Here is a 22699-nt window from a genome sequence, read left to right on the forward strand (position 1 = left end):
AGGCAGCACAATGCTTGGAATCTGTGTCGATCCTGATGAGCTGTTCATCAATCAGGAGTTCAGAAAGGTCGGTGACCAGCCCAGAAGCTGAACATTGTCCCAGGTTAGAGAGAGACAGACAAATTGTGACAATCCCCTTCTCAAGTGCCATGACCAATTAATCAGATATTCCACCCTGAGCACATGTGCACTGGTCTATTGATCCTGATCTGCCTCCTTCCCCAACAGCGTATCAACTTCTCCTGCAGATCCAGAGAATCCTAGGAGAGAGCCAACGAGGAGCAAAGAGCAGCAGAGCCCTGTTCTGATTTACTATCTTCCTTCCTGAATTTGATGTAAGTGACCTCTGACTCTGGCTTCCTGACACCAGGCATAGGCAGGCTGGGCCCAATAGGCTGTTGGACCTGCAGCTGTAGAGGCTCTGTGTTGGGAGTGTTCCCCTTGGGAAGCCAGAGCCAGAGCAGGGAATGAGATAAACTTGAGTTAAGTCCATCTTCTCTGGGTTCAGTAGAGATCCTGGGACTTTAAGAAGACCGTGTTCCAACTCCTACTGCATCCAGCTTCACGGTTAGCACTGAGTCCCTTCTTCTCCTCTGAAACAGGTGGAGGTGCGAGGCTTCATGGAGGGCTCTGCCCACATCCCTTTGCTCCAGGATCCTCTAGGGCAGGAGCAGATGGTCTAGCTCTAGCTCTAACCCGCCCCCCACCCCTGTATCTTTAGCAGAGGAACTTGGGGGAGAGACCCCTGGCCCAGGGGAGATTGGGAGCTGACAGGCAAGGGCTGATGGAGCCCCTTCTTCCCTTCTATCAGGACTCGACTCAGTTCCCCCAGATGAGGGAACTTGCTGGCTTTGCTGCAGTTGTCCATCAATGACCCAGCCAAGGACATCAGCCAGCTGGCCAGGGAGGGGATTTACCCCCTCTACAAACTGCTGCTGTACTGAAGGCAAGGAGACCCAGCTGGGAAATGGGACCTAACAGAAAAGTGACGCTGACAGATGTGAGCCAATGGGACCCCGAAGAAATGAGCCACCTTCCATCTGAGGCTGCCCCCACCCTTGGGTAACAGCTGGCTGAACTGTGGCAAAAGCCAATGGGGAACTAGTTAAGGAGCTGACAGGGACCCGGGGTGCAACAGGACAATACCTGTAAGAAATATTAAGTTGTCTTCACCCCGGAATGGTTACTAGGGGTTTGGTGTCTGAACTACAAATCTTGTGCAAGAGCCTCCGGGCACCATGAAACGCTCCGTGCAAGCGCCTCCGTGGCCGGGCAATCAAGTAACTAACGAGCAAATAATCTGACTGCATGTCCCGTGCAAACGCCCAGCGTGCCTAGCTAGCTCGCCCCGTGCACGACTCGCCTGCTGGAAACCCGCCGCGCCTTCCCCGGGGAGCCCCGGCCCGCCGTGCCTCATGGGAGGTGTAGTTCCATCGGCGCGGGGCATGCCGGGAAGCAAAGTCCTCAAGCCGGGGCGGGCGCCCAGCCGTGAGAGGCGAAGTGCACGCTGGGAGCGGTAGTTTCCCCGCCGCGGCGCGCGCTGGAGCTGCAGTTGCCGCCGGCCAGCGGGTGCCGGAAGGCGGTGGCGGCTGCGCCTCACAGGGGGCTGGGCCCGGCCGCGGGGAGGCGGGGGGAAGAAGAGGCGAGCTCCGGCCGGGATGGAGATCGGGTGCTGCGCGGAGCCGGAGGCGAGCAGGTGGGTGGGGCTGTCCGGCTGGGGGCGCGAGCGGCACTGGCGCAGCGCGAGGGGCCTGTGGGTGCGGGGACAGCCGGGTGTGCGAGCGCGCCTGGGAGCGGCGGGGGTGTGTATTGTGGGAGGGCGGTAGTGGGCGCAGAGATCGGCGCTGCTCTGAGCCCGCTCGGCTGCGCCCGGAGCGGCCAGTGCCGGACACGTCGGGACGGAGCTGGCTGCCCGCAGGGGTGAGCCGAACACCGGACGCTCCGTAGGGCTTCTGGAGGCCGCCGCCGCCGCCGAGTCTCGTTATTCTTATGAGTCGGAGCTGTCCTCAGCCATCCTGTTCTACGACGCCCCTGATTTCCAGAGCCTGCAGAGGGGGAGCCTGTTGGGTGATATCTGCTTCTGGCCCTGGCAACTGGTTGCCCTGCTTTAAAGAGTTGCTAGTGTTGACCATAAACGTCTGGGAGTGGAGGGCCTTTCATGTCTGACTTGAAGTCTTCAGAGCTGCGGTGCCCTACATTGGCAGCTAAACTGAAATAGTGGAGGTTTTAATGGAGTAAATGGCAACGATTAATCTGATCAGTCAACTATACAAAGGTTTCTGCGTTATTTGGTTTGGTAATAGGGGGTGGCTCACTTGATAATTACTGGCTCTGTTCATTCCTTTTCTGGCACCTGGGACACAGTATGGCCATTCTTATGTTCTTAAAAACTCCCTTTGGCCTACCCAGCCCCCACATCTTCAGTTTTCATAATATCATTGAGATTTGTACTGGTAGCAAAGAACTGCATTATAGAGTCTGACAGATGCTTAGCGGATACATAAAGAACAGTTGCATCTGCAGGAGATAGTTTCAATTAAGCCCATTAAGCTGAATGTCTTAGTATTATCAGCAGTGAAAAGTTTGAGGCTTGTCTACAGTGGCAATTGAGCGGCAAAGCTTTTGTTGCTCACAGGTGTGTAATCCCCCACAATGAACAAACAAGCCAAATAAATTTTCCTTTGTCTGCTGGAGTGGTCTCTTGTGGGGATGCTGCATATCAGTAGAAGTTATGCTGCCCAGGGTCTGTGTTGGTAAAAGCACAGTAGCGTAGCCAAAGCCTAAGTGTTGCCATTTAAACTGTAATCCCGAGGTTTCAAACTTAACCCATTGAGATGAATGGAGCTAGTCTCACAGCTCGGAGCTCTAATAAATTAATCCCCCCCCCCCCAATTTGAGACGATTCAGAAAGACCAGGAGCATTGATTACATTTGAGTCACATTTTCAGAGTCCTTTCCCTGACCAGCAGGGACAGAAACAGTTCTTGCTTCTAATGAAAGCTTTGATTCTGGAATGGCAAATTCCCATGCTATGGATAAAATGAGGACCTCTATTTGCAAGAGGCTGGAAATGGGTGACAGGGAATTGATCACTTGATGATTCCCTGTTCTGTTCATTCCCTCTGGGATACCTGGCATTGACCACTGTCAGAAGACAGGATACTGGGCTTGGTGAGCCTATGATCTGACCCAGTATGGCTGTTCTTATGTTCTTCTGACCTGATGGTATGTTAGAAATATATAGATAAGCAGTGTATCACAATGCAGCATTGTGGTTCTCCTTGGGACTGTTACAAATCTGCAAAAGCAAGTGCATGTTGTGCTGGACATCTGAGAGTACACTTCAGTCCCCACTGAAAGAAGAAGGACAATGTCTCTTGCGGAGCTAGTGCTGTAGTGGCTCTCTCCATTGTTTGCTTGATTGAGGTGATTTGTGCAATAGTATGTGCTAGAAAAGATTCTGGCATGTGCCTTTAGAAGTGTTATTCCACGTGTTGCTAATGATTCTGCATCTCTGTTTCTAAATACCTGTTGTATTAGGTGTAGGTTAATATGGTACATAATTGGTATTACAGGGGGAGGATGAAGGTTTTGCTGGTTTCAACATTTGCCTAGGCTAGGGTCATAGACCTATTATGTCCACTGCCCTCACTGAGGGGTGGACTCAGCGGAGTTATCTTGTGCCTGCTTCTTTCTCCATTCATCCGTGAGGAAAGAAAAGAGCAAAGATTTCAATGCAAATGTCACATCAAAGGGCAGGGTGAAGGCAGATGCTCTCTTTTAGCCAAGTGGTGAAGTGGTACTCACAGAGCGCTGGGGTTGGAAGCAGGTGTTCTGAATGATTTAGCTGGGTCATTGGAGACCATTGATAAACAGTGCAGCAGTGAGTTAATGTGAAGACGTTCTGGTAAACTTCAGTGTCACACAAGAAAGGCTGGGGAACAGCAGTGTCCAGAGAGAGAATTTTATAGAAGAAGCTGACAGGGCAAGGAAACAACTAATATTGCAAGTAGAGCATAGAAAGCTGGTCTCTGCCTTTGATCAGCTGCTTGGCTTTGGAAATTTCATGGTAGGGAGTAGGCTGCAGTTAACTCCTACCACTAGGCAGCCATCTCACAGCAAGGAATGTCTTGGGGGTTTTATTTGCAAACATAGGTTAAGAACATGTGCTCTGTATGCTCCTTCGTCTGTCTTCACCCATGTCATGTTGGTGATTTAAAATGAAAACCAGCAAAGGGCTTTCTGCATTTTTTTTCCCCATCTAGTTCCAAAGATCTTGTTGGAGACTTGGAACTGCAGTTACTTTCCTTTTTGTCCTCTTCAGTCTCTGCTTGTTGTGTAGGTTTGCAGGCGAGATGACTGTGGTGGCACAGGAATGCTGTACACAACACAACAGAGATTGTCTCTGCTACCTCTCTGTTACTGTTCTGCCCCATAGGTTAATGCTGTGCTGGCTTAATGATGGGGTGGTTTGCTTGCATGGGATTATTGAAACATTTGTCCTAAGAAACCACAATGTCCAGAAGCTCCTGTGAGCTGGAGTCTCAGTCCAGGAGTTCCTGGGTGGGTTGGGGTCTCCTATATATTTGTCTGTATCACCAAGCTCATGGCTTGCACTGATGTATTATAGGATGCCTCTAGGGGGAATCAAGGATTCAGTGAGTTGTAGAAATGGGACTCCCTTCTCTTTCCTATGTGGCTTTTGAAGATCATGATTAAGGATCTTCATGGATGGTGCAGAAAGTGTACCATCCGGTGTTTAGTTCTTACGAGCTACAGGACAAACATCAGTCCCCACAGCTGTCAGGCTGGCATCTTGTACCAGCCCTGAACTCTCACTCTCAAAAATGAAACCACTTGTAGAGTTAAAACAAAGCAATTAGAATGCTGCTGCCCTCGTTCATATGGGGAAAAGGCTTTTGAATATAAGTGCTGAGCAGCAGGCGTATGCGTTGTGTTTACAGGGAAAGCCCAGAGCACGTGGCAGTCCCAGCTGCATTACTGGTTTCAGTATCGGTGGTGTAGTGCCAGTAGCTCTGTGGCATAACTTCTAGTGGGCCTCCTCTGCTGTCTGTGACTGGCCCAGCAGAAGCCAATTTCCCGTGCTGAGGAGGAAAATAGCTTGTCTCTGATTTGTTTGCTTCTCTCAGTTGCTACAGATAATGCGCGTCTCGAAGCCTGCATGAGGAGCAGGCATCATGATCCACAAAAACTTATTGTGTTTCCTCTTTGGTTTCCTAGACAACAGAGTTCAAAGCATGCAGTTAAATAATTGGTTTGCCAATCACCTTTAAAGTTGAGGCAAACTGACAGCAAACAGGCTATTGTCCCACATCAGTGCCCACAAATGATCTCCATACACACAAACTGATCTCTGCAGTATGTCAAAATGAATCGGATGATTTCCCCAGACAGAGTGTTCAAGCAGCCATGTACTCGTGCTTTTCCCCTTATTGAATATGGCACCTGCAGCATGTTCGCTGCTCTGATGTAACTTAGTTTAAAATTTCTACTCTGAAATTTAACTGTTTTTAAAAAATCCTCCTTGACTCAGCCACATAGCTCCATGAGTATGTTCTGAGTCACTCTGCTGACTTCATTGACCAAAATAAGCTTTTGTTCGTTCTAGTCCTGCATTATCCAACTTAGCCCTTGCGCAGTGTGTCTTTTCTGCCTCCTGCATCATCAACGGCATTAACTGAGGCCTGATCTGTGCTAGGGATCATAATCGATCCCAAATATGCAATTCTAGTCACACCATTTGGGTAGCTAGAATTGATATATCAGGATCGACTTTCTTCCCTGGTGTAGGTTGGGCCTCTTCAGGCTTGCACCAAAGTCCCTTGCTCCATGTGGCAGTGTAGAGTACCAGGGTCAACAGCCAAGCCCAGAGAGATCAGTTTTTGCTGCGTCTTTGCACGTAACAAAAATCGATCCCCGGTAGATCGTGCATGGCATGCTGACCCCCCAGGTAAGTATACACATACCCTGAGTATCAGGTGCAGGGCTGGATTCTGGCCTCAGTTAAACCTGTGAAACCCTACTGGTCGCAACGGGAGGGCACAGATGTGAGTCAAAGTACCCTTTGTCTGTTAGAATCTTTATTACTGACGGTAATGCAGCAGCTAGGAACGGGGGGTGTGTGGCCAGGTTTGGTCAGCTGGGGTGAACCAGCCTGACCAGACACTTCCATCAATTACCCACTCCAACTAAATGCTCTGTGAAATTTGATACTCTGGCTGTTTCTTTTCAGCCTGCATTAGAGAGATCAACAAGAAGTCTTGTGGCGCCTTGTAGACTAACAGATATTTTGGAGCATAAGCTTTCGTGGGCAAAGACCCACTTCGTTAGAGAGACGTTTGTCATTGCTTCCCGACCCCATCTGTTAGAATGCCTCCCTCAAGTCCTTTCTCAAAACGCAGTTCCAGGTTGCCCGTGGAAGCTGTTAGTTGTGTTAGTCACTCAGTCTTAGTGCATGTCGAGCTGTACAAGGCTGTCAATGCTTAGTGGGTTTTTTTGAGGACATATCTTTGGTGTTTGCCGAAGCTGGTACAGTCCACTCAGGAGAGCTACATGTTTTTTGCGGTTTTGTCCCCCTGGCTATTTTATCAGTCAAGAGGCAGGTCACACCTAGCAGAGGGGAGGGGTAGCTCAGTGGTTTGAGCATTGGCTGACTAAGCCCAGGGTTGTGAGTTCAGTGCTTGATGGGGCCATTTAGGGATCTGGGGCAAGTAGATTGAAAAAAGGAAAAAAGCTGTCAGGGATGATGGTAGGTCCTGCTGTGAGTGTAGGGAACTGAACTCCACCTCAGAAGGTCCCTTGCAGCTCTATGAGATAGGTATATCTCCATATATTACAACAGGAGGGTCATCAGGAGCCATTGACCTAGACGCTCCTTCCATTCAGATGGATCCACTGTAGAAGAACAGGAAAGTGCAGATAAGGGACCAACTCTTTCCTGGGTTTGGCTGTGATATAGAGCAGGAGGGGGAGACACTCCAAAACTTTGGTCAGTGGTCAAGGGCCTCAGTCCACTATGGAGGGCATCTGGGGTGGAGATTGGGTGCACGAGGGAACTCAGGGCAGGGGACTGGGATGCAGGAGAGGATGTGGGGTTGGATTGGGGATTTGGGTGAAGGAAGAGGTTACCCTGTCCCAGGTCACATTGGGGTGCAGGGTCTGTGAGGAGGTATGGGTGCAGGAGAAGATTTTGGCCTAGCGGAGTGATGTAGGAGAGGATGCAGGATCTGAGAGGGAGTTGTGATGTGGGGTGTGGGGAAGGTGGTTGCAGGGGGTTTGGGTAATGACCTGAGGCAGGGGATTGGGCTTCAGGAGAGGATTCTGGCCTGGGGAAAGGGTGTGGGAGGTGATGAAGGGTCTGAGAAGGAGTTGGTGTTCCAGGCTGTGTCAAGGAGGTGCTTACTAAGCAGCTCCCCTGCCAGCAGCACAGTCAGGCTGGCTTCCCTGGCTTCCAACAGCCCCAGACCGCTCAAAGCAGCTGGCTGGGATGGAGTTGTGATCTGGGAGAGGGGGACGCTGCAGAGGGTTTGGTGGCGAGATGAGGGGAAGGGAGGGGCCGAGTGCCAGAGGCAGGTCCTGGCCAGGACACACTTACCTAGGCGGCTCCCAGCCAGTACCCCCATATCAATTGAGCCTGCTCCATGGGACTCTTCTCCAGACGCTGAGGGGGGTGGGGAGGCTTCACACGCTGCTTGTGCCCCCCCAGCAAAATCTCTGTGCTCCTGTTGGCAAGAAAACAGCCACTGAGAGCTGATAGATTTTTGCTGAGAGGCAGGGAGCAGCATCCAAACCTCCCTGGGTCTGGAGCCAGGAGCTACATGGAACAGGAAGCTGCTTGCCCATGCTGCTTTAATTGTCTTTCTGCTCTGTGCCTGAGAGTCCCATTGGGGCAGTCTGTGGACTGGATCCCGTGGCTTAGTGGGCTGGATCAGGACTGTACCTTGCCCACCCCGGCTCTAACTAGTTGCTCAGTGCAAAATTTTTCACAGCCACAAGTGACCTGCCAGGTGTTTTTAAGCATAGACCTGTGTGGGAGGTGGGCCAGGCTTGGCCTGGAGTTAAGCCGCTGGTCACCTGACAGGTTTTGAAGCAAGGGACGTCACTTGACAGAGGGGGCTAATACGCCTATTTAAGGATCCGATCTTCTCTCCCCATCCATCCATCAGCTAACAGCCAGAAGGCTGAACTGGAGAAACAGAGTACGGGAGATCCTGGAGCCCTAAGCAGTGAGGGCGCTGGAAGGAGGGTGTTGCATGCAGGTGTTGGTGGTTGTTGCGTAGGTGTGTATCTCTGGTGATGTCTGTGGGAAGTGGCTGCTCTGGGAGGTTCTTTGTGTTCTTTTGCTTCAGCTGTCCCTGGTACCCTCGTGTCCCCATTGGCAGTGGTCTGAGGAGGGCTGTGTTTAAGCTGGTGGGGAGACTTAGGGATTCAGCACCAGTCTTAGGGCTTAGGGCAGCTGGGCCACGGCATCCCGCTTTCCAGTGGGGGCTAACAGATAGCTAATCTTCACCCCTGGACTTAGTGTCTTAGTGCTGCTCAGGCCAGTCTGGCCTGGAAATGCTTGCAGTTCAAAGGGTGGGTCCATTGTGGCAGCCTGGCCTGTGTCCACAAGGGGGAAATCAGCCAGGGCTGTAAAATGAGCTGTTAGAAAAATACCCCCTCTGATTAGCTGATGGTCTCTTACGCTGTGCTCTGTACGTCGGTGGTGCTCTGGAAATAAGAATCCAGCCTTTCCTGGCACATCTGAAGTGCTGTCGTCAGGTGCTGTAAATCAGCGTCGCACTGACCTGAAAGACACTTCATCAGTGAACACAGGTTAAGAATTTGTCCTTCAGTTCTTTCCTCTGCTTGTGCATTTCCCAGGCTGTGCCGTGCATGCCCTCTTGTGACTGGCATGAGCAAAAAGCTCTTCATAGTAGGACTGTGTTGGTTGCTGTGGAAATGCCATGGTACTGTATACAGAGCTGTCCAGACCGGAGGATGAGGTGGGGCAACTGCCCCAGCCCTCTGCTTTGGGGCCACTGTGGCAGCCACCCCATGGACAGGAGCAGGGAGGATTTCCGAAGGCAGAGTGCAGGCCGTGGGGGCAATTGGCGGCGGCGGCAGCAGCAGCAGAGGGGTCGTCTCCCCTCGCACCACCCCTGCACTCACCACATGGCACAAGCAGCAGCCTGCTATGCTCAGTCACACCTGGCCCCCTGCCAGCTGAGCCCCACTCCTCTGCAGCAGCCAGGAAGAAACAGGGCTCAGTGGACTTCCGCTTTCACTGGGCCGTTCAGGGTGGGGGCCAGAGCAGGGAAGGGGCTTGCTGTGTGTGTGTGTGTGTGTGTGTGTGTGTGTGTTGGGGGGAGTCCCTGGGGCCCAGCACCTGCGGCAATGGGGGATTGCCCTGGGCTTCACCCCCACCCATACTCCCCTTGGGACAGCCTTGACTGTACACAAATGCTAAATATTGCTGGCTCCAGGCAGACCAAAGTCTGCTTCCTGATACCAGACCTTTGTCATCGCTTCCTGACCTACCCCTCCCTGCCTCTCTCTGGGGTGAGATCACACCAGGAGTCTTGCCTGGGTAGCTTGAAGTTACTTTCTCACGTGTCACTTCCCAGGTTTGGATGGAGCGCTTTTGAACGCAGTGCTGAGAGGTCTGTTTGCTTTTGGACAAATGATGGGGTGTGCACCATCTCCTTTCTGCCTGCCTGCTCACTCAGTCACCTACAGGGCCTCCTTCACTGTTTGTGAGAACACGTCTATTACCCCGACAGCTGGCTGAACTGAGAGCGAACTGTAGGAGTCTCTGTAGCTTAAGTGCTCAGCTGTTTTGCATGGGGAACATGCCTAGCTGTTTGACTTCATCACAAAACATGCATTAAATGTGAGGTGTGATTTCTAAAGGGAAAGTCTGGTACTGAAATGTGACCTGGGTAAAGTTCCCCTTACTCCCTTAGTAAGTAGATGGGTTTTTCCTACAAGGACTGAGACTCCCCAACAAGTCTTCTCTAGTTATTTCCACATCTTGTGCCCGAGTAGGGCTGGGCTTAGTTTTCTCTGGTGCCTTTTTCAGATAGAAGTGCTGGAGAATGGATGGAAATCCACTTGCAGTGCTTCTCAGCCCCTCCTGGCAGGCTCAGCAAATGAGATGCCAAAGCAAATCTCCCACCGGGCAGTCTTTACAGAAGTTAGGAAAGTTATCCACTTATCCAGGCCTGACTCCAGTGTGTGTGGCTCAGCTTTGATTCTCTGAATTCCCTCTGCACCTTCAGCTGTCTGTAGAATTTTTAATTTCTTATCTTAAACTGTAGTGCAGTGTTGCTCTGTGTGCTGGTACAGAGCTGATACGTTTCACCCCAGCGGTGGCTGCATTTCAGCGATGAATGAAGCTTCTTGCACATCTAGCTTCTGAAGTGCTTGGAGATCTTGTGGGATTAGCAGTGCAGTACTGTAAAACAGTGGTTCTTGAACTTTTTGGCCTGTGGCTCACCCCGCTCAACGCAAACCTTTCCGTGGACCACCAGCCAAACACCCAGGATGAGAAAATGCATTTGCTTATCTTTAAATGCTGAATTATTCATATGAGGCTACTGGAGCTTAAAAACAGATAGGCAGCTGTAACAGGAGGGGGGAAGGACACAGGGCTGGAGAGCCAGGGCAGACTTCCTGCTGTGACAAGTTTAGAGCCTGCAATCCACCTGCAAGATGGTCACGGGCTGTGCTTTGAGAACCAGTGCCGTAAAATAATTGCCACCGGATCAGAAACATTTCTCGTGCCTATTTCGCTTTCATCTCTCTACCAAATAGCTTCCGACTTTTCCCTTTACATCTGGTTTTGTTCAGCTGATCATGGGGTTTTGTGTGTATCTTGGGGCATTGACGTGGTGCTTTAACCAAAACAAACCCAAAGCTCCAAGGACTAATTTTATGTTAGGAGACAACAGTGACTCCACTCCATTGGAATGCAGCTGTTGTACCTCTGGAGAGGACATGCAGTTCCTTGCCTGCCAAGGCAGATTTGTGTTGCAAGGATATGATTTATCCTTACCGAAGAGTCTCAGTGGGGTAGCTGGGTTAGTCTGTATCTTTGCGAAACAAAGCAAGGAGTCCTTGTAGTACCTTACAGACTAACTCTTTTATTTATTAGGGCATGAGCTTTTGTTGGTAAGACCCACAGCCACGAAAGCTCATGCCCTAATAAATAAAATTGTTAGTTTTTAATGTGCTACAGGACTGCTTGCTTTGTTTTATCCTTACCGAGGTGCTGATGTACAATGGACACAAGTTACCTCGGCAGTGTGTGCATGTTGGATACTCTTCATAGCAAGATAATAATAACTAAAGTGGGGGATTTCCCAGAATCACAAGCCGTAATATCTAAAGTCAGGCTCTGGCTGTGCTTTCACTCCCACTTCCCCAAACTGACTGAGTCCTGGCAATATCCCAGAGAGGAGCTGAGCAAATAACAGTGCTTAGCAGATGCAGCTGCTGGGTTAGCACAGATCTGTGGCCAGTGAGCCTGTGCTTGTTCCCTTGTTAGTATGCAAAGCAGGCTCACCTGCTGAATGCAGAAACAGAAATGTCTGTGTAAATTTAGAAGAACAGCTTGGCAGAATCAAGGCTTGTTAAACTTTTTACTGTTTCCAGCTCAGCCAGTCAGTTAGGCTCCAAAGGAGAGTTCTGGTCCTCAAATCTGGTTTAGAATTCTGCTCTTTCCCCATCATCCCATCTGAGTTAGGCCCGGTTCCCTTTTAATAGTGTTTGGAAGCTGTGGCTAAACTGTTGAACTGCTTCTGAGGTATCTTGGGCTGCCAGTATGAACCTAGCTGAGAACAAAAACAGTGTGCTGTCAAATAGCTGGATTTGTATGTGTATCACGTAATGTTTAGTAACCATATCTTGTGCATAGCCTGACTTGACACAGCAGAGCCTGTTGGTCTACTCTAGACCTGTGATCTGCCTCTAGCATTGCATAGTTTTCTGAGACATATGGGGAATTATGCAGCTCTGTGTGTTTTTGGGTGGACTAGGTCATCCGTTCTCCCAAAGGCAATCAGCTTGCACTCTGAAATGTGAAATGTTACCAGTAGGAAATCTGGAGGCTCTGAGTGCCTTAACATGCATGCACCCTTTTATCCTGCCTTCCGTTTCACTGCAGTGTGAGCAGTTTGTCATGCTTTCCAAAAGTTGCCAAGTGACCATACTACAGAAGAAAATAAGTGTGCATTAAATGATATTGAAGAACTGTTCAGACTGGCTAACACCACTGAAAATTTCTGTGGCACTCTCCTTTGACATGAGTTCTACAGAGCATGGGAATACTAATATTGAGTAGAGGTTTTTAGTGTAAGATGAACCCTTCCATCATGGTCAGGTCCTTGATCTTTTCAAGTGTTACGTGAGCTTGTTGTTTTGCATGTCTTTCAGAAGCGACTGGGCCTGCCCTTAATTCTTGATGAATTACGGTACTGTCACTGAGTTACTGTACTGTTCTTTTCCATATCCATATCAGATGCCCTTGACTGAATGAATAGGCCCTCTCAGCAATTAAACTGACGTGAAACAACTAAAAATTGTGGGCTTGTCTGAGAGGGCCTGCAAGAGAACTGAGTGCTTCTCTTATCTGGTGATTCATCGTAAACAATGTCGGTAGCGAGGTAATAATGTAATAGCTCAATAAAAAATGTATTTTTGGCTGAGATGTATTTGAGATTTTAAAAACAGATGTCCATCTCTGTGCAGGAAGCACTACCTCAGGTGATTAAAAATGTGAGCATAGTAGAATCTAATTTATTTGTTGCTATTTAACCTGCTGTTTCACTTTTTACATTTGAATCTGCTGCAGCAGTGAGACTAGGCTGCAGGACTAGTGTTTTGGTCAGTTTCACTTTTACAGCCTCATAGGTACTATGAGTGAAACTGACCAAAACACTAGTCCCTGCAGCCTAGTCTCACTGCTGCAGCGGATTAAAATGTGAAAAGTGAAAAAGCAGGCTAAATAGTGACAAATAAACTAATTTTTACCATGCTCACTGTGCTGCCATGCATGCTTACAAATGCTGCAGGGGCATGTTTGTGGTGGGATTTCTAAAATGTATGGTGGCATTTCTGTTGGTATGTACTTCTATGACATAGTGCTATTACAGAATGTAAATTGAGAGCTAAATATGAACTGATGGAGTCTTTGGGTCGAGGTGGTTTTTATTTAGTTGTTTAATACATTAAGCAAATATTGCTCTGTACAGTTCTCTCGTTTACTCGGGGATTTATATTTCTCAAGCATTGCTGTCTAGATCTGAGCATCTATGAGTTTTCCATTCCTGAAGTTACTGCTGACTTCCTGTGTGCCTGTGGCCAATTTCTGTTACCTCCCCATCCTCAGTTCCTCCCCTATAAAATGGAGGGTACCGATAGTGATAATTTCTTGCTTTCCAGGGGGTGATAACGGGGCTCAGAAATTCTGTGAAGCCCTGGAAAGCAGTAGGTTACCCAGGTTTGTGTAGCTTATATTGACCCAGACAGCAACGTAATTTTTAAATTTATTTTTAAATCTCTTGGGCTCAGTACAGAGCTCAAGGACTGAGAGCACCTCTCTTGGTATTATCCTTACAGTAGCGCTGGACTTAGGCTACTCACCTTTTGTTTAATTATATGTTATAGTCACCTGATGCTTAGGTGGATAAGATTTGCATATCCTTTGAATGGTCAGTGGAGACAATCTTGAACGCCTCTCTCATGGTATTTCTGTGCGCAAGAGGTGGTGTCTCCCCCCAGAAGTGCTCAAGCGCTAGACTGTGGTGAGGGCTGCAAGCGGGGCTGAGAGCTGTATATATTGAGTGGGGCAGGATACTAATGTGATACAGAACAGATGGGATCTGAATCCACTTTGGCATCCATCTTTCTTATGCAATGCTGTTTGGTATTGGTCCGGTATAAGCCTGCAGTGTCTTGTGCTCCATGTTGGCATGCTCAGGAGTGGAGCCCTCAGTAGGCTAGCAGGAGTCTAGTGAACTTAAAATCCTTGGACAGGGGGCCTACAGCCCAGCTGCATGTATGCAGTTGCTCATGCCCTGCTGGCTTCTTGATCCTTACCCAAAAGATTTTAATGCACCCAGGACTGTCTGGCCAGTAATTAGGTCTGTGGTCACACCTCTCACCTTTGATCGCTGTACAGCTGGTAAATTTGATGAGAACTGACTGGCACTCTGTTCTTTTGCCTGTGCAGGAAGGAGCATTGGAAACTGCTGGGCAACTTGAAGACCACAGCAGAAGGGTTAGTGTCCAGCAACAACCCGAATGTCTGGTCTAAGTATGGCGGCTTAGAGCGGCTGTGCAGGGACATGCACAGCATCCTTTACCACGGGCTCATCCACGACAAGGTAAGGTTTTGCGTGGGAGGCAATTTCCCATTGAGCACGGTGCTGCTGTTCTGACAGTGGAGCGTTGGTTACTGAGACAGTCCTTTGATCAATGAATGACTTCTGGGAGCCACGAGTGAGATGATCTGTTGTGAGCCTTAGTTGCATGGAAACACCTGGCTGATGGTTCAGTTGGCATCAAGTTTGCGAGGGCTAAAGCTCTATGAGGGGAGGGTGGTTTTCTGGCACAGGGCTGGAAGTTAGGACTCGGGTTTTTATTCCCAGCTCTGCCACTAATTTGCTGTGTGACCTGGTGCAAGTAATTTCCTGTCTCTGGGCCTCAGATTTCCCAGGATGATCCTGCTATAAGGAGAGTGCTGCTTTAAAGTGCTACGTGACTGCTTTTTTGTTTTGATAGTGTATAGACTAGCGCGGCTTTCTCTCTGTTACTGCTATAGGGAGGGTTAATGTTTGAACGGTGGAGTGAAATGCTTGCATATGAGGAGCTTAGGAAACTATCAACTCAGGGAATGGTCTTGCCTCAAGCTTGATCACACTGGAGAAAACTCCACTGGCCTGTCACTTGACCTCTCCTATCCTTTCCTGCCACTTTTTGATAGGCTTCTGGGATCTCTGTTGTGAGAACCTGGCCCCACCCACCCCTTTGCCGATTGGATCCCAGGGTTGTGACAATGCTGATACAGAATTTATCTGAAGGCAACCTAGTATGATGGAGCTGAAATGTGGGACCTCACAGGGGGATGCAGCTTTGCCTGATCTCTCCAGAGAAACCCTATTCCTTAATGTTCTTGGATAACAAAATTAGCCTGCATCTGTTCTTCACACAAATGTGATCTCATTTTGTCCCTGCTGGTCTGTGTTCATAGGGATTTATGCCCCTCACTGGCCTTAAAGCCAGTCTCTTCTCCCTCCTTGCTCCAATCCCCAAAAAGAGTCCTAGCGTTCAGACAGAGTCCTGAGTCTCTCCCCTGCTGCTACCGTTTCCACCCCACAGTAAAAACAACAAGCAATCCTGTAGCACCTTAGAGAGTAACAAATTAGGTCATGAGCTTGCATGAGTAAATCTCACTTCCTCAGATGAGTTGGAGTGGAAATTATAGAATCCAGAGTATCCAGGACTGCTTCTAATTTTTAAAACTACAGATTAATGTGCTACCCTCTGAGACTTCTCACCCTGCTGTAGTCATGATTTGAAAATTAGCCCTGTTTGCACAGTTGCAAATGAACTTGGCTGAGTTATCAGCAGTCTTAGAAATAACAAAGGCTCATGGTTTGCACTGGATGCACAGTACTTGTTTTAAGGAACCATACTTCACACCATGCCCAGCTATACATTAGTTGCACGGATGGAATCACTGATTGCTTTCCGCGCATAGGGTTTGAGAACAAAGTTAGATGTAAGAGCTACTTAGCATAAGCAAGTGCCTTTTTATTTTTCTATATTTATGTACATGAAGAAGGTTCTTTTCCCATTTGGTTTTTGTTATTAGAAGTATCAGGTCTTGACTTTCTGGCTGGAGGATTCCTTGGAGGACTAGGATTGTGACATTGCCAGAGACTATGTAGGTGCTCAGGAGGGGGAGTTGAGTTTAACTCTAACACTTGCTTCAGTCAGACTCCTGACAAACAGGGGAGAAAAGCTTCCTGGGAATGATTCAGCAATGCCCCCACAAACTGACTTCCAACTGGAAAGAAATTATCTATAAACACAGAGATTTAAGAAATAGGGTGGGAGATTTCTCAGCCTTGGAGGATATATTTTTTTTTTTTATTGTATGTGATTCGGTGGACCAGAATCATTGGGGGAGGGGTGGGATTAAACCTGGGACTTCATGGACTGAAGCTATGCATGGTTATTGCATGAGCTAAAAGTCTGCTGGCTCTTAGTTAAGGCTATAGAGCAGACTTCACTTTTCTTAGTGGTCTCAGTGCCTCTGGGTTATATGTACAGAAAGTAAAATTTTGTCTCCAAGGCTGAGAGCTCACCCGAATATTCTAGTATGGGTGCGTGCATGAGTGCGCGCGCACACACACACACACACACACACACACACACACACACACACACACACTCTGACTGATGTTTGTGATAATGCTCAGATAAAACAGGCGGTGGAGGGGGGAAAATATCTTTTTGTCTAGGGAGAAAATACTGCAGCCATTTTTATGCTTCATAAAGTAGTAGCACATGGCACCAACAAAAAAAAATTCCTCTGTAGTTGATCTTTAACAAGAAAGTTGAGCCAGACCTCAACTGAAAGGAAAAGAAATATGCAGGACACTGTTGGGATGCGATTAAATTTCAGCCCTGCTTCCAGTCTGCTCAGCGGTGCAGGAGAGTCCGGTGGTAGCTTGCAGTGTTAAGACACACAATCTCTGCTGCTTTGCTTGCCAGGATGTTTGTGTTGCCCTCGGTCCCTCCCTGAAGTTAGACTCCTTCTGTACTGCTGTGTCATCAGAAAGCTCTTCCCCAGTTGTGCTGCTGCTGAGAGGGAGAGAACTGATAACAGTGACCTCTGCAAGGTTGAACTCTGCAAAAAATGTCAAGAGAAGGAGTGAAGGGGAGGCAAGTTTGCAATTTCACACTGCAAAGGGCAGTCAGAAGGCCCCACCTCCAGATCTGATTTATCCTGGAGGCACCTGTAATCTGGGGAACATTTCACTGGGCCTCTGAGCAACCAAGCTCCCTAGCTCTGTTTGACTGGGGCCTTTATAAGAGCTCACCAGCAATGGAAGTACAAACTAGCAAGCCCATCCATCTAATGGACCCACGGACCTCACTCCGCCCCCACTCCCCAGATAGCTGAGGGACTGCAAGAGAAGGGACTGTGACATTAGGTCAGGGCTGGAAGGCTTTCTGGCAGCTGAACATGAAGTTGGTGTGAGTAGAGGGGTTGTGGCTGAGCCTTGCTGGTAAGTTGATGTGCAAGTTACCTACCGTGAGCTGGGCGGGGCGGGGGGGGTGGGTAATTCTGATTCTGTTGCACAATTGTGGTTCTAGGACTGACATTGGAGGACTGAGTTCCACTTGAGTCCAGCAGGGCCAGGGACCTCATTTCCCTCCGCGCTGTCCTGAAAGCTCACTGTTTAAATGAGCCATGGCCCTGTGGCAAGGGGCCAGGGTGCTGTCACTTTAAGAGAGGGATCTCAGCCTGGACGCTGGCGCTTAGCCCTGCCCCTGGGTTGAGCAGTAGCAGGGAAGCATGAAGCAGGTGGCAATGGTGGTTGTGAAGTAGCCAGGCAGAGGTAAGGGGGAGAGAGGTCTGAATTTGTGCATGAATCTCTGTCATGCTGAAGCTGGGAGGTGCGTGGGGCTGGTGGGCAGCAAAGGGTTTATTTGGACGGTCTTCAGTACAAGTGCCTCCAGGTAGCTCTCAGGAGGTGCACTGCTCCCCGTACCCTGCCAAGGTTTTCATTGCTAAATAGGGTGGCCTCTGCCGCTGGCCCCCCGGCACTGCCTCACCTTCCTCACGCTGCAGCAGTGAATCTGCTCCCCCTACCTGAGGGGGTAGAACGGTGATCTGCTTCCCGTTGCTGGGAAGGGGTGTCACCTTGCTGCAGCACGGAGCCAGCAAGGTTGGTACTGCAGTGAGACTCCTTGGCCTGGCCATGCAAAACTTCCTCTCGGCTGCTTTGCCTGACTCTGAACAGCTCTGCCCCCAAGCTTGGCTTGCTGTGTGTTTTACTTTCCCTGGGCTGAAGGTCAGCTCTGCCCAGGCTCCCTGAGCCTGCAAATAGGTGGGCGCTGTGGAGTGTCTATTAACCTTTTCACTGCCAGTCCTCTCCTACACTCTTGTGCCCTGGGCCATACCTTGTCTGTCTGGCAGAGCAGAAGGTGTGTCCTGCGGGGCGGTTGTCACGTCGGCTGCTGAGAAGTAGTGTGGGCCCTAGTTCCCAGCCGCCGCCTCCCCTTGTTGTGAAAGGGACAGGGTCATTCACCAGACTGCCACGCAATTGCTGTGCTTTGGCTTTGTCCTGTCCAAATTCTTCCTCTCTTCTTATGGCCTCTTGATCTTTTCCTTTTGTTGTTTTGGTTTTTTCTTTGTCTCATTTTGTTGCTCCCCAAGCCCGTTAGCCAGAAGGTTGCTGAGTACCAGGTGTGACAGAGGCCTAAGCTACTCCTTGTGGGTCCTGTGCTCTGTGGCGGTTAAAGAAATGCCTGAGAGGTTCGCTGCATCCCTTTTGCACTACCTCCCAGTATCCCCGAGGGTGGGGAACAGCCTATTGAGCCTTTCTCATCATTGGCACAGTCCTGAACGGGGAGGTCCCCAATGGATGTGGGGTCTCCAGCTGCTCCAGTGGGTGTAGGGCAGTCTGGGGGGAACCCGGCTGCTGGCTTAGGGACCTTGGGCAGCTGCTTCTGGAGGGGCTGCCTCCCTCAGCCCGAAGTGCACCAGCCTTCTCCCTGGGCTGCTTCCCCAGTACCTTCTACTGGCTGCTGTACTTTCCCCTTGCAGGCTCTCATCTGCAGTTCGTTCTTTCTTCCTCCCCCTCCTACCTGAGGGTAGCCTTTGAGAGGGTTCCATGGGCCTTAATGGGCTGCAGGTGCTGGCTTAGCCTGCTGCTGCAGGCAGATCCTGGAGGAGCCTCAGCCCCTGGGAAGCAAAAAGACACTGAGCTAACTGCCCACATAGTTGCCCTCCGTAAGGTTGCTGTAGCATGCTGTGGGCTGTGGTCCTCCACATGGGATGTCTTCAGGGGGCCCTGGTGGGCTGTGTTGTGAGATGAGGTGCAGATAATACCAATGTACTGCTCCTGCAGCCCTGTGCCCTTGGGTTGCTCCTGGGGCTGGCTGTGTGGGGAACGGTTTGCTTCAAGAAGAGGCAGAGGAGCTGTAAGCTCAATAAGATGCTCACCACTTCCCCAGAGCGCCTGTAGGGTCATGCACGGCCTATGTCCCCCTGCTCAGCCACTGCCCCCCAGACCAGAATGGCCAATGCTGAGAGACTCTGCAGTTCAGACGTTCAGTGGAATGGGCTGGCACAGGGTGTTTTACTGGCATAGCTGACTCATTCAAATCCTGCATGTGGTAGGAAAGGGTTAATTAAAGTGTTTGTATGTGGGGGGGGTACAAACCCCCCATATCTGTGCGCACCTGTGTATATACTATATGGTGCTTAGATGGCTCTCATCACTGTAGCAGCTGAGTGCCTCCGAGGCAGGGTATTTCTGCTCACCATGTATCGTGAAGCAGGGCAGCGCTGTTATCCCCAGGTTACAGATGGGGAACTGAGGCCCAGAGAGACTCGCCCAAGGACCCACAGGAAGCCTGACAGAGCCAGGAATTGAATCCAGGTCTCTCAAGTCTCTAAGGTCCTAACCACTGGGCCACGCTTCCCCTCTCTCTCTCTCACCTGTGAGCGACTAGTTGTACTGTCAGTTGGGTGGTGCAGTGACCACACGAGACATTAATGAAACCTGCATCAGCTGCACTGGTCTCGTGGAAACTGTCCGTTTTGTGGCAGCATCTGACTGCGATCTCCATGCAGGTGTGCTGCAGGCAGAAGGATTATTGGCAGTTTGTGAAAGATATCCGCTGGCTGAGCCCACGCTCTGCTCATCACGTAGAGAAGGTGAGTTCTAGCGGGGTTGGCGTTGGAGCATGGAGCTGGCTGGGAGACCATGAGGCCGCTGCTTTCCTTGGCCAGTAGAGAGTGACTAGGGTGCACAGTTAGTCTTACGATTAATTGGGTGAATGAAGCATTTGGCGTGTGGGCCACAGCCTTGAACATCTGGGATGCCCCGGCAGTGGAGCTCTCATCCTTGGAGCGATCCTCTTGTCTTACTTTGACCGACTGAGAGAGGGGACGCTTTGTTCTAATCTCGCTATTGTGTCTGTGTCCCTTTAGTTAAACTATGCAACCTTGTATGCTGTGCAAGCTGCCCCCAAGAGCTTTGCAGGTTAAAGCCAAGAACCGGGATGGCAGTTGATCTATGAGAAATAAGTTTTTGGTCTCTTTCCTCAGAGCCGTTTGCTGCTCCATCACTAACTGCCCCGACAACTGGCACAAATTGCTCCCCCTTTGCCAAGTGGACGATTGACCAGCCCATCTTAAACTCTTCATGCAAAGAGCGTTTCATGTTTTGAGGTCTCGTATGTGGCTGGGCCAGTCTTCATAGCTCTGGATGGAGGAAAGGCCGTGTCCTTTCTCCAAGGAGCATGAGGCATTAGCTAGGCCCAAACCTGCTGAGAGACGACGATAAGCACTGGAAAGGCAGGGGGAAGGGGCTACGTCAGTCGGACTGCCCTGCTGTTCGGGTCAGGGGCTCAGGCCTCCAGGATTTCATCCCTTCTGATGATAGTGTTGCTTAATAGTAACCCCAGACCCCCCAGCAGGTCGAGGGTGGGGCACCCAGGCTCTGGGAGTTGTAGGGTCTCCTAGGACGCCAGTGAAGGAACATATCCTGGAGGCTTCCGGTGAGCACTGAGAAGTGTTCTGGTGTAGCGTGGGGGCTTTCCCGAGCTGCGCACTGTGTCGTGTGACTGAAGAGAGTACCTCAGGCCCTAGGGCTAGCTGCTGTGGATTGCAGGTTACATTTATACCCTGAATTAAAAAAAATAAAGCGCAAACCCTGGTCGAAGGGCCAAAAAAGTGTCACCGCAGTTAAACAGTAAAGCTGAAGGGACAGTCAGAGGCAAAGAATCAGCCTCTGAAAGTGAGAAGGCAAATCCTACTGACCCTGGTGACGTGGGAGGGAGCTCTGAGGGGCCATAAGCCTCTCCCAAATGCACGGGCAGGAGAGGCAAGGGGCCAGAGCCGGGGCTGGACTATTGGACGCCCAGGGCCCGCAGCAGGGGTCTGGCCCCCTCGCACTCACCATCAGCCAAGCAGGGAAAGCGGGGTAGTGAAGTGAGGCAGCTCTGCTGCCTGGCAGCCAGCCACATTGCTCCTAGCAGGACAGGACCACCCCAGCACTTGCTGTCAGGAACAAGAGTGACATGGCCAACAGCCAGGGAGCAGAGCTGTGTCACTCAGTTTCCCACTGCTGACAGGTGCAGGGGGGCCTGGTGCCTACTGCGGGTGCCAGTCCCCTGGGCTGCATTGCTGGAAAGGACCCTGGGGGGAAGAGGTGGGGCGGGAAAGAGGCAGGGCAGGGGTAAGACCTCGGGCAGCACAGGCATTGCCCTGCTCTCCACCAGGCGGTGCAGTGAGGAGACGCATGGGGAGATGGTTACATGGCTGGTGTTCCCCCTCCATCCTTTCACTAGTCGCCTGGCCTACTGGGAAAAACAGAAAGGCGGATGAACCCTGGCAAGTCCAGTGTAAAAGTATGATGAGACCAGCAAAAAAAGAATTGGAAGAGCAACTAACTGAAGAGCCAATGACTCAACAGTAAATAAGTAAATAAATAAAAGTCAGAAGTCTGACGTTTGCAGATGATGCAAAATTACTCCTAACAGTTGAGCAGACTGCAGAGAGTTACCCGTTCAAACGGATAGCAAATTGCAGATGAAATTCAGTGTTAAGAGTGTGAAATAAACAAGTTGGAAGACATAATCCCACATATACCTATAAAATGATGGGGCCTAAATGAGCTGTTTCCACTCAAGAAAGGAATCCTGCATTCACTGTGGACAGCTCTCTGAAAACATTTTCTCAACGTGCAGTGGCAGTCAGAAAAGGTGAGCAATGTTGGGGATCATCAGGAAAGGGATGGATCATAAGACAGAAAATATCGTCAAGCCTTTGTAGAAATCTATGGTACACCCCCATCTTGTATACCACATGCAGCGCTATTTGCCCCATCTCATAAAAGATCTTTTAAAATTGGAAAAGGTCTAGGGAAGGGTAATAAAAACCTTTAGGGGTATGGAACAGCTTCCAAACGAGGAGAGACTGGGACTTTTTGATGTGGAAAGAGACCACTAAGCAGGGATGTGATAGAGGTCTCTAGAATCTCAACCAGCATGGAGAAGGTGACTAAGGGTATGTCTGTACTTATGGTGGGGGCAGTGTCAGCACACTGCAATTGATCTTCCAGGGATCAGTTTTTGCCGCACATGTGACAGTGCATCAGAATCGGTCTCTCTGGGTTTGGCCATCGACCCTGTACTCCAGGCTGGCGCACAGAGTAAGAGACGGCACAATCCCAAAGATCCCTGGTCTGCACGAGGGCAGAAAGTTGATCCTGGTGTGTTGATTCTAGCTAGGCAAATGGTGTGGCTAGAATTGCATATCTGGGATCAACTTTGATCCCTAGTCTAGACCAGGCCTAAGGTAGTGTTGCTTACTCCTTCCCATGACACAAGATGCAGGGTTCGGCCAATTTAATAGGCAGCAGGTTTAAAACAAGCCAAAGGAAGTGCTGCT

At 50.0% G+C, this 22699-nt stretch overlaps 1 protein-coding gene across 3 annotated transcripts in view; it reads left to right on the forward strand.

The window, feature by feature from the left end:
• Positions 1 to 1563: 1563 nt before the first annotated feature.
• Positions 1564 to 22699, forward strand: part of RUBCN (rubicon autophagy regulator) — a 60895-nt gene continuing 39759 nt past the window's right edge. For 2 of the 3 annotated variants that reach the window (XM_075004716.1, XM_075004717.1), the window contains exons 1-3: positions 1564 to 1696; positions 14234 to 14387; positions 19877 to 19960. In XM_075004716.1, coding sequence (XP_074860817.1) covers positions 1659 to 1696; positions 14234 to 14387; positions 19877 to 19960 — 276 coding nt within the window. In that variant the 5' untranslated portion in view covers positions 1564 to 1658. The remainder of the gene's footprint in view (positions 1697 to 14233; positions 14388 to 19876; positions 19961 to 22699) is intronic. The other variant, XM_075004718.1, reaches the window with a different exon arrangement.

The sequence above is a fragment of the Carettochelys insculpta genome, chromosome 10 (assembly GCF_033958435.1).
Source record: "Carettochelys insculpta isolate YL-2023 chromosome 10, ASM3395843v1, whole genome shotgun sequence".
NCBI classification, from domain to species: domain Eukaryota; kingdom Metazoa; phylum Chordata; order Testudines; family Carettochelyidae; genus Carettochelys; species Carettochelys insculpta.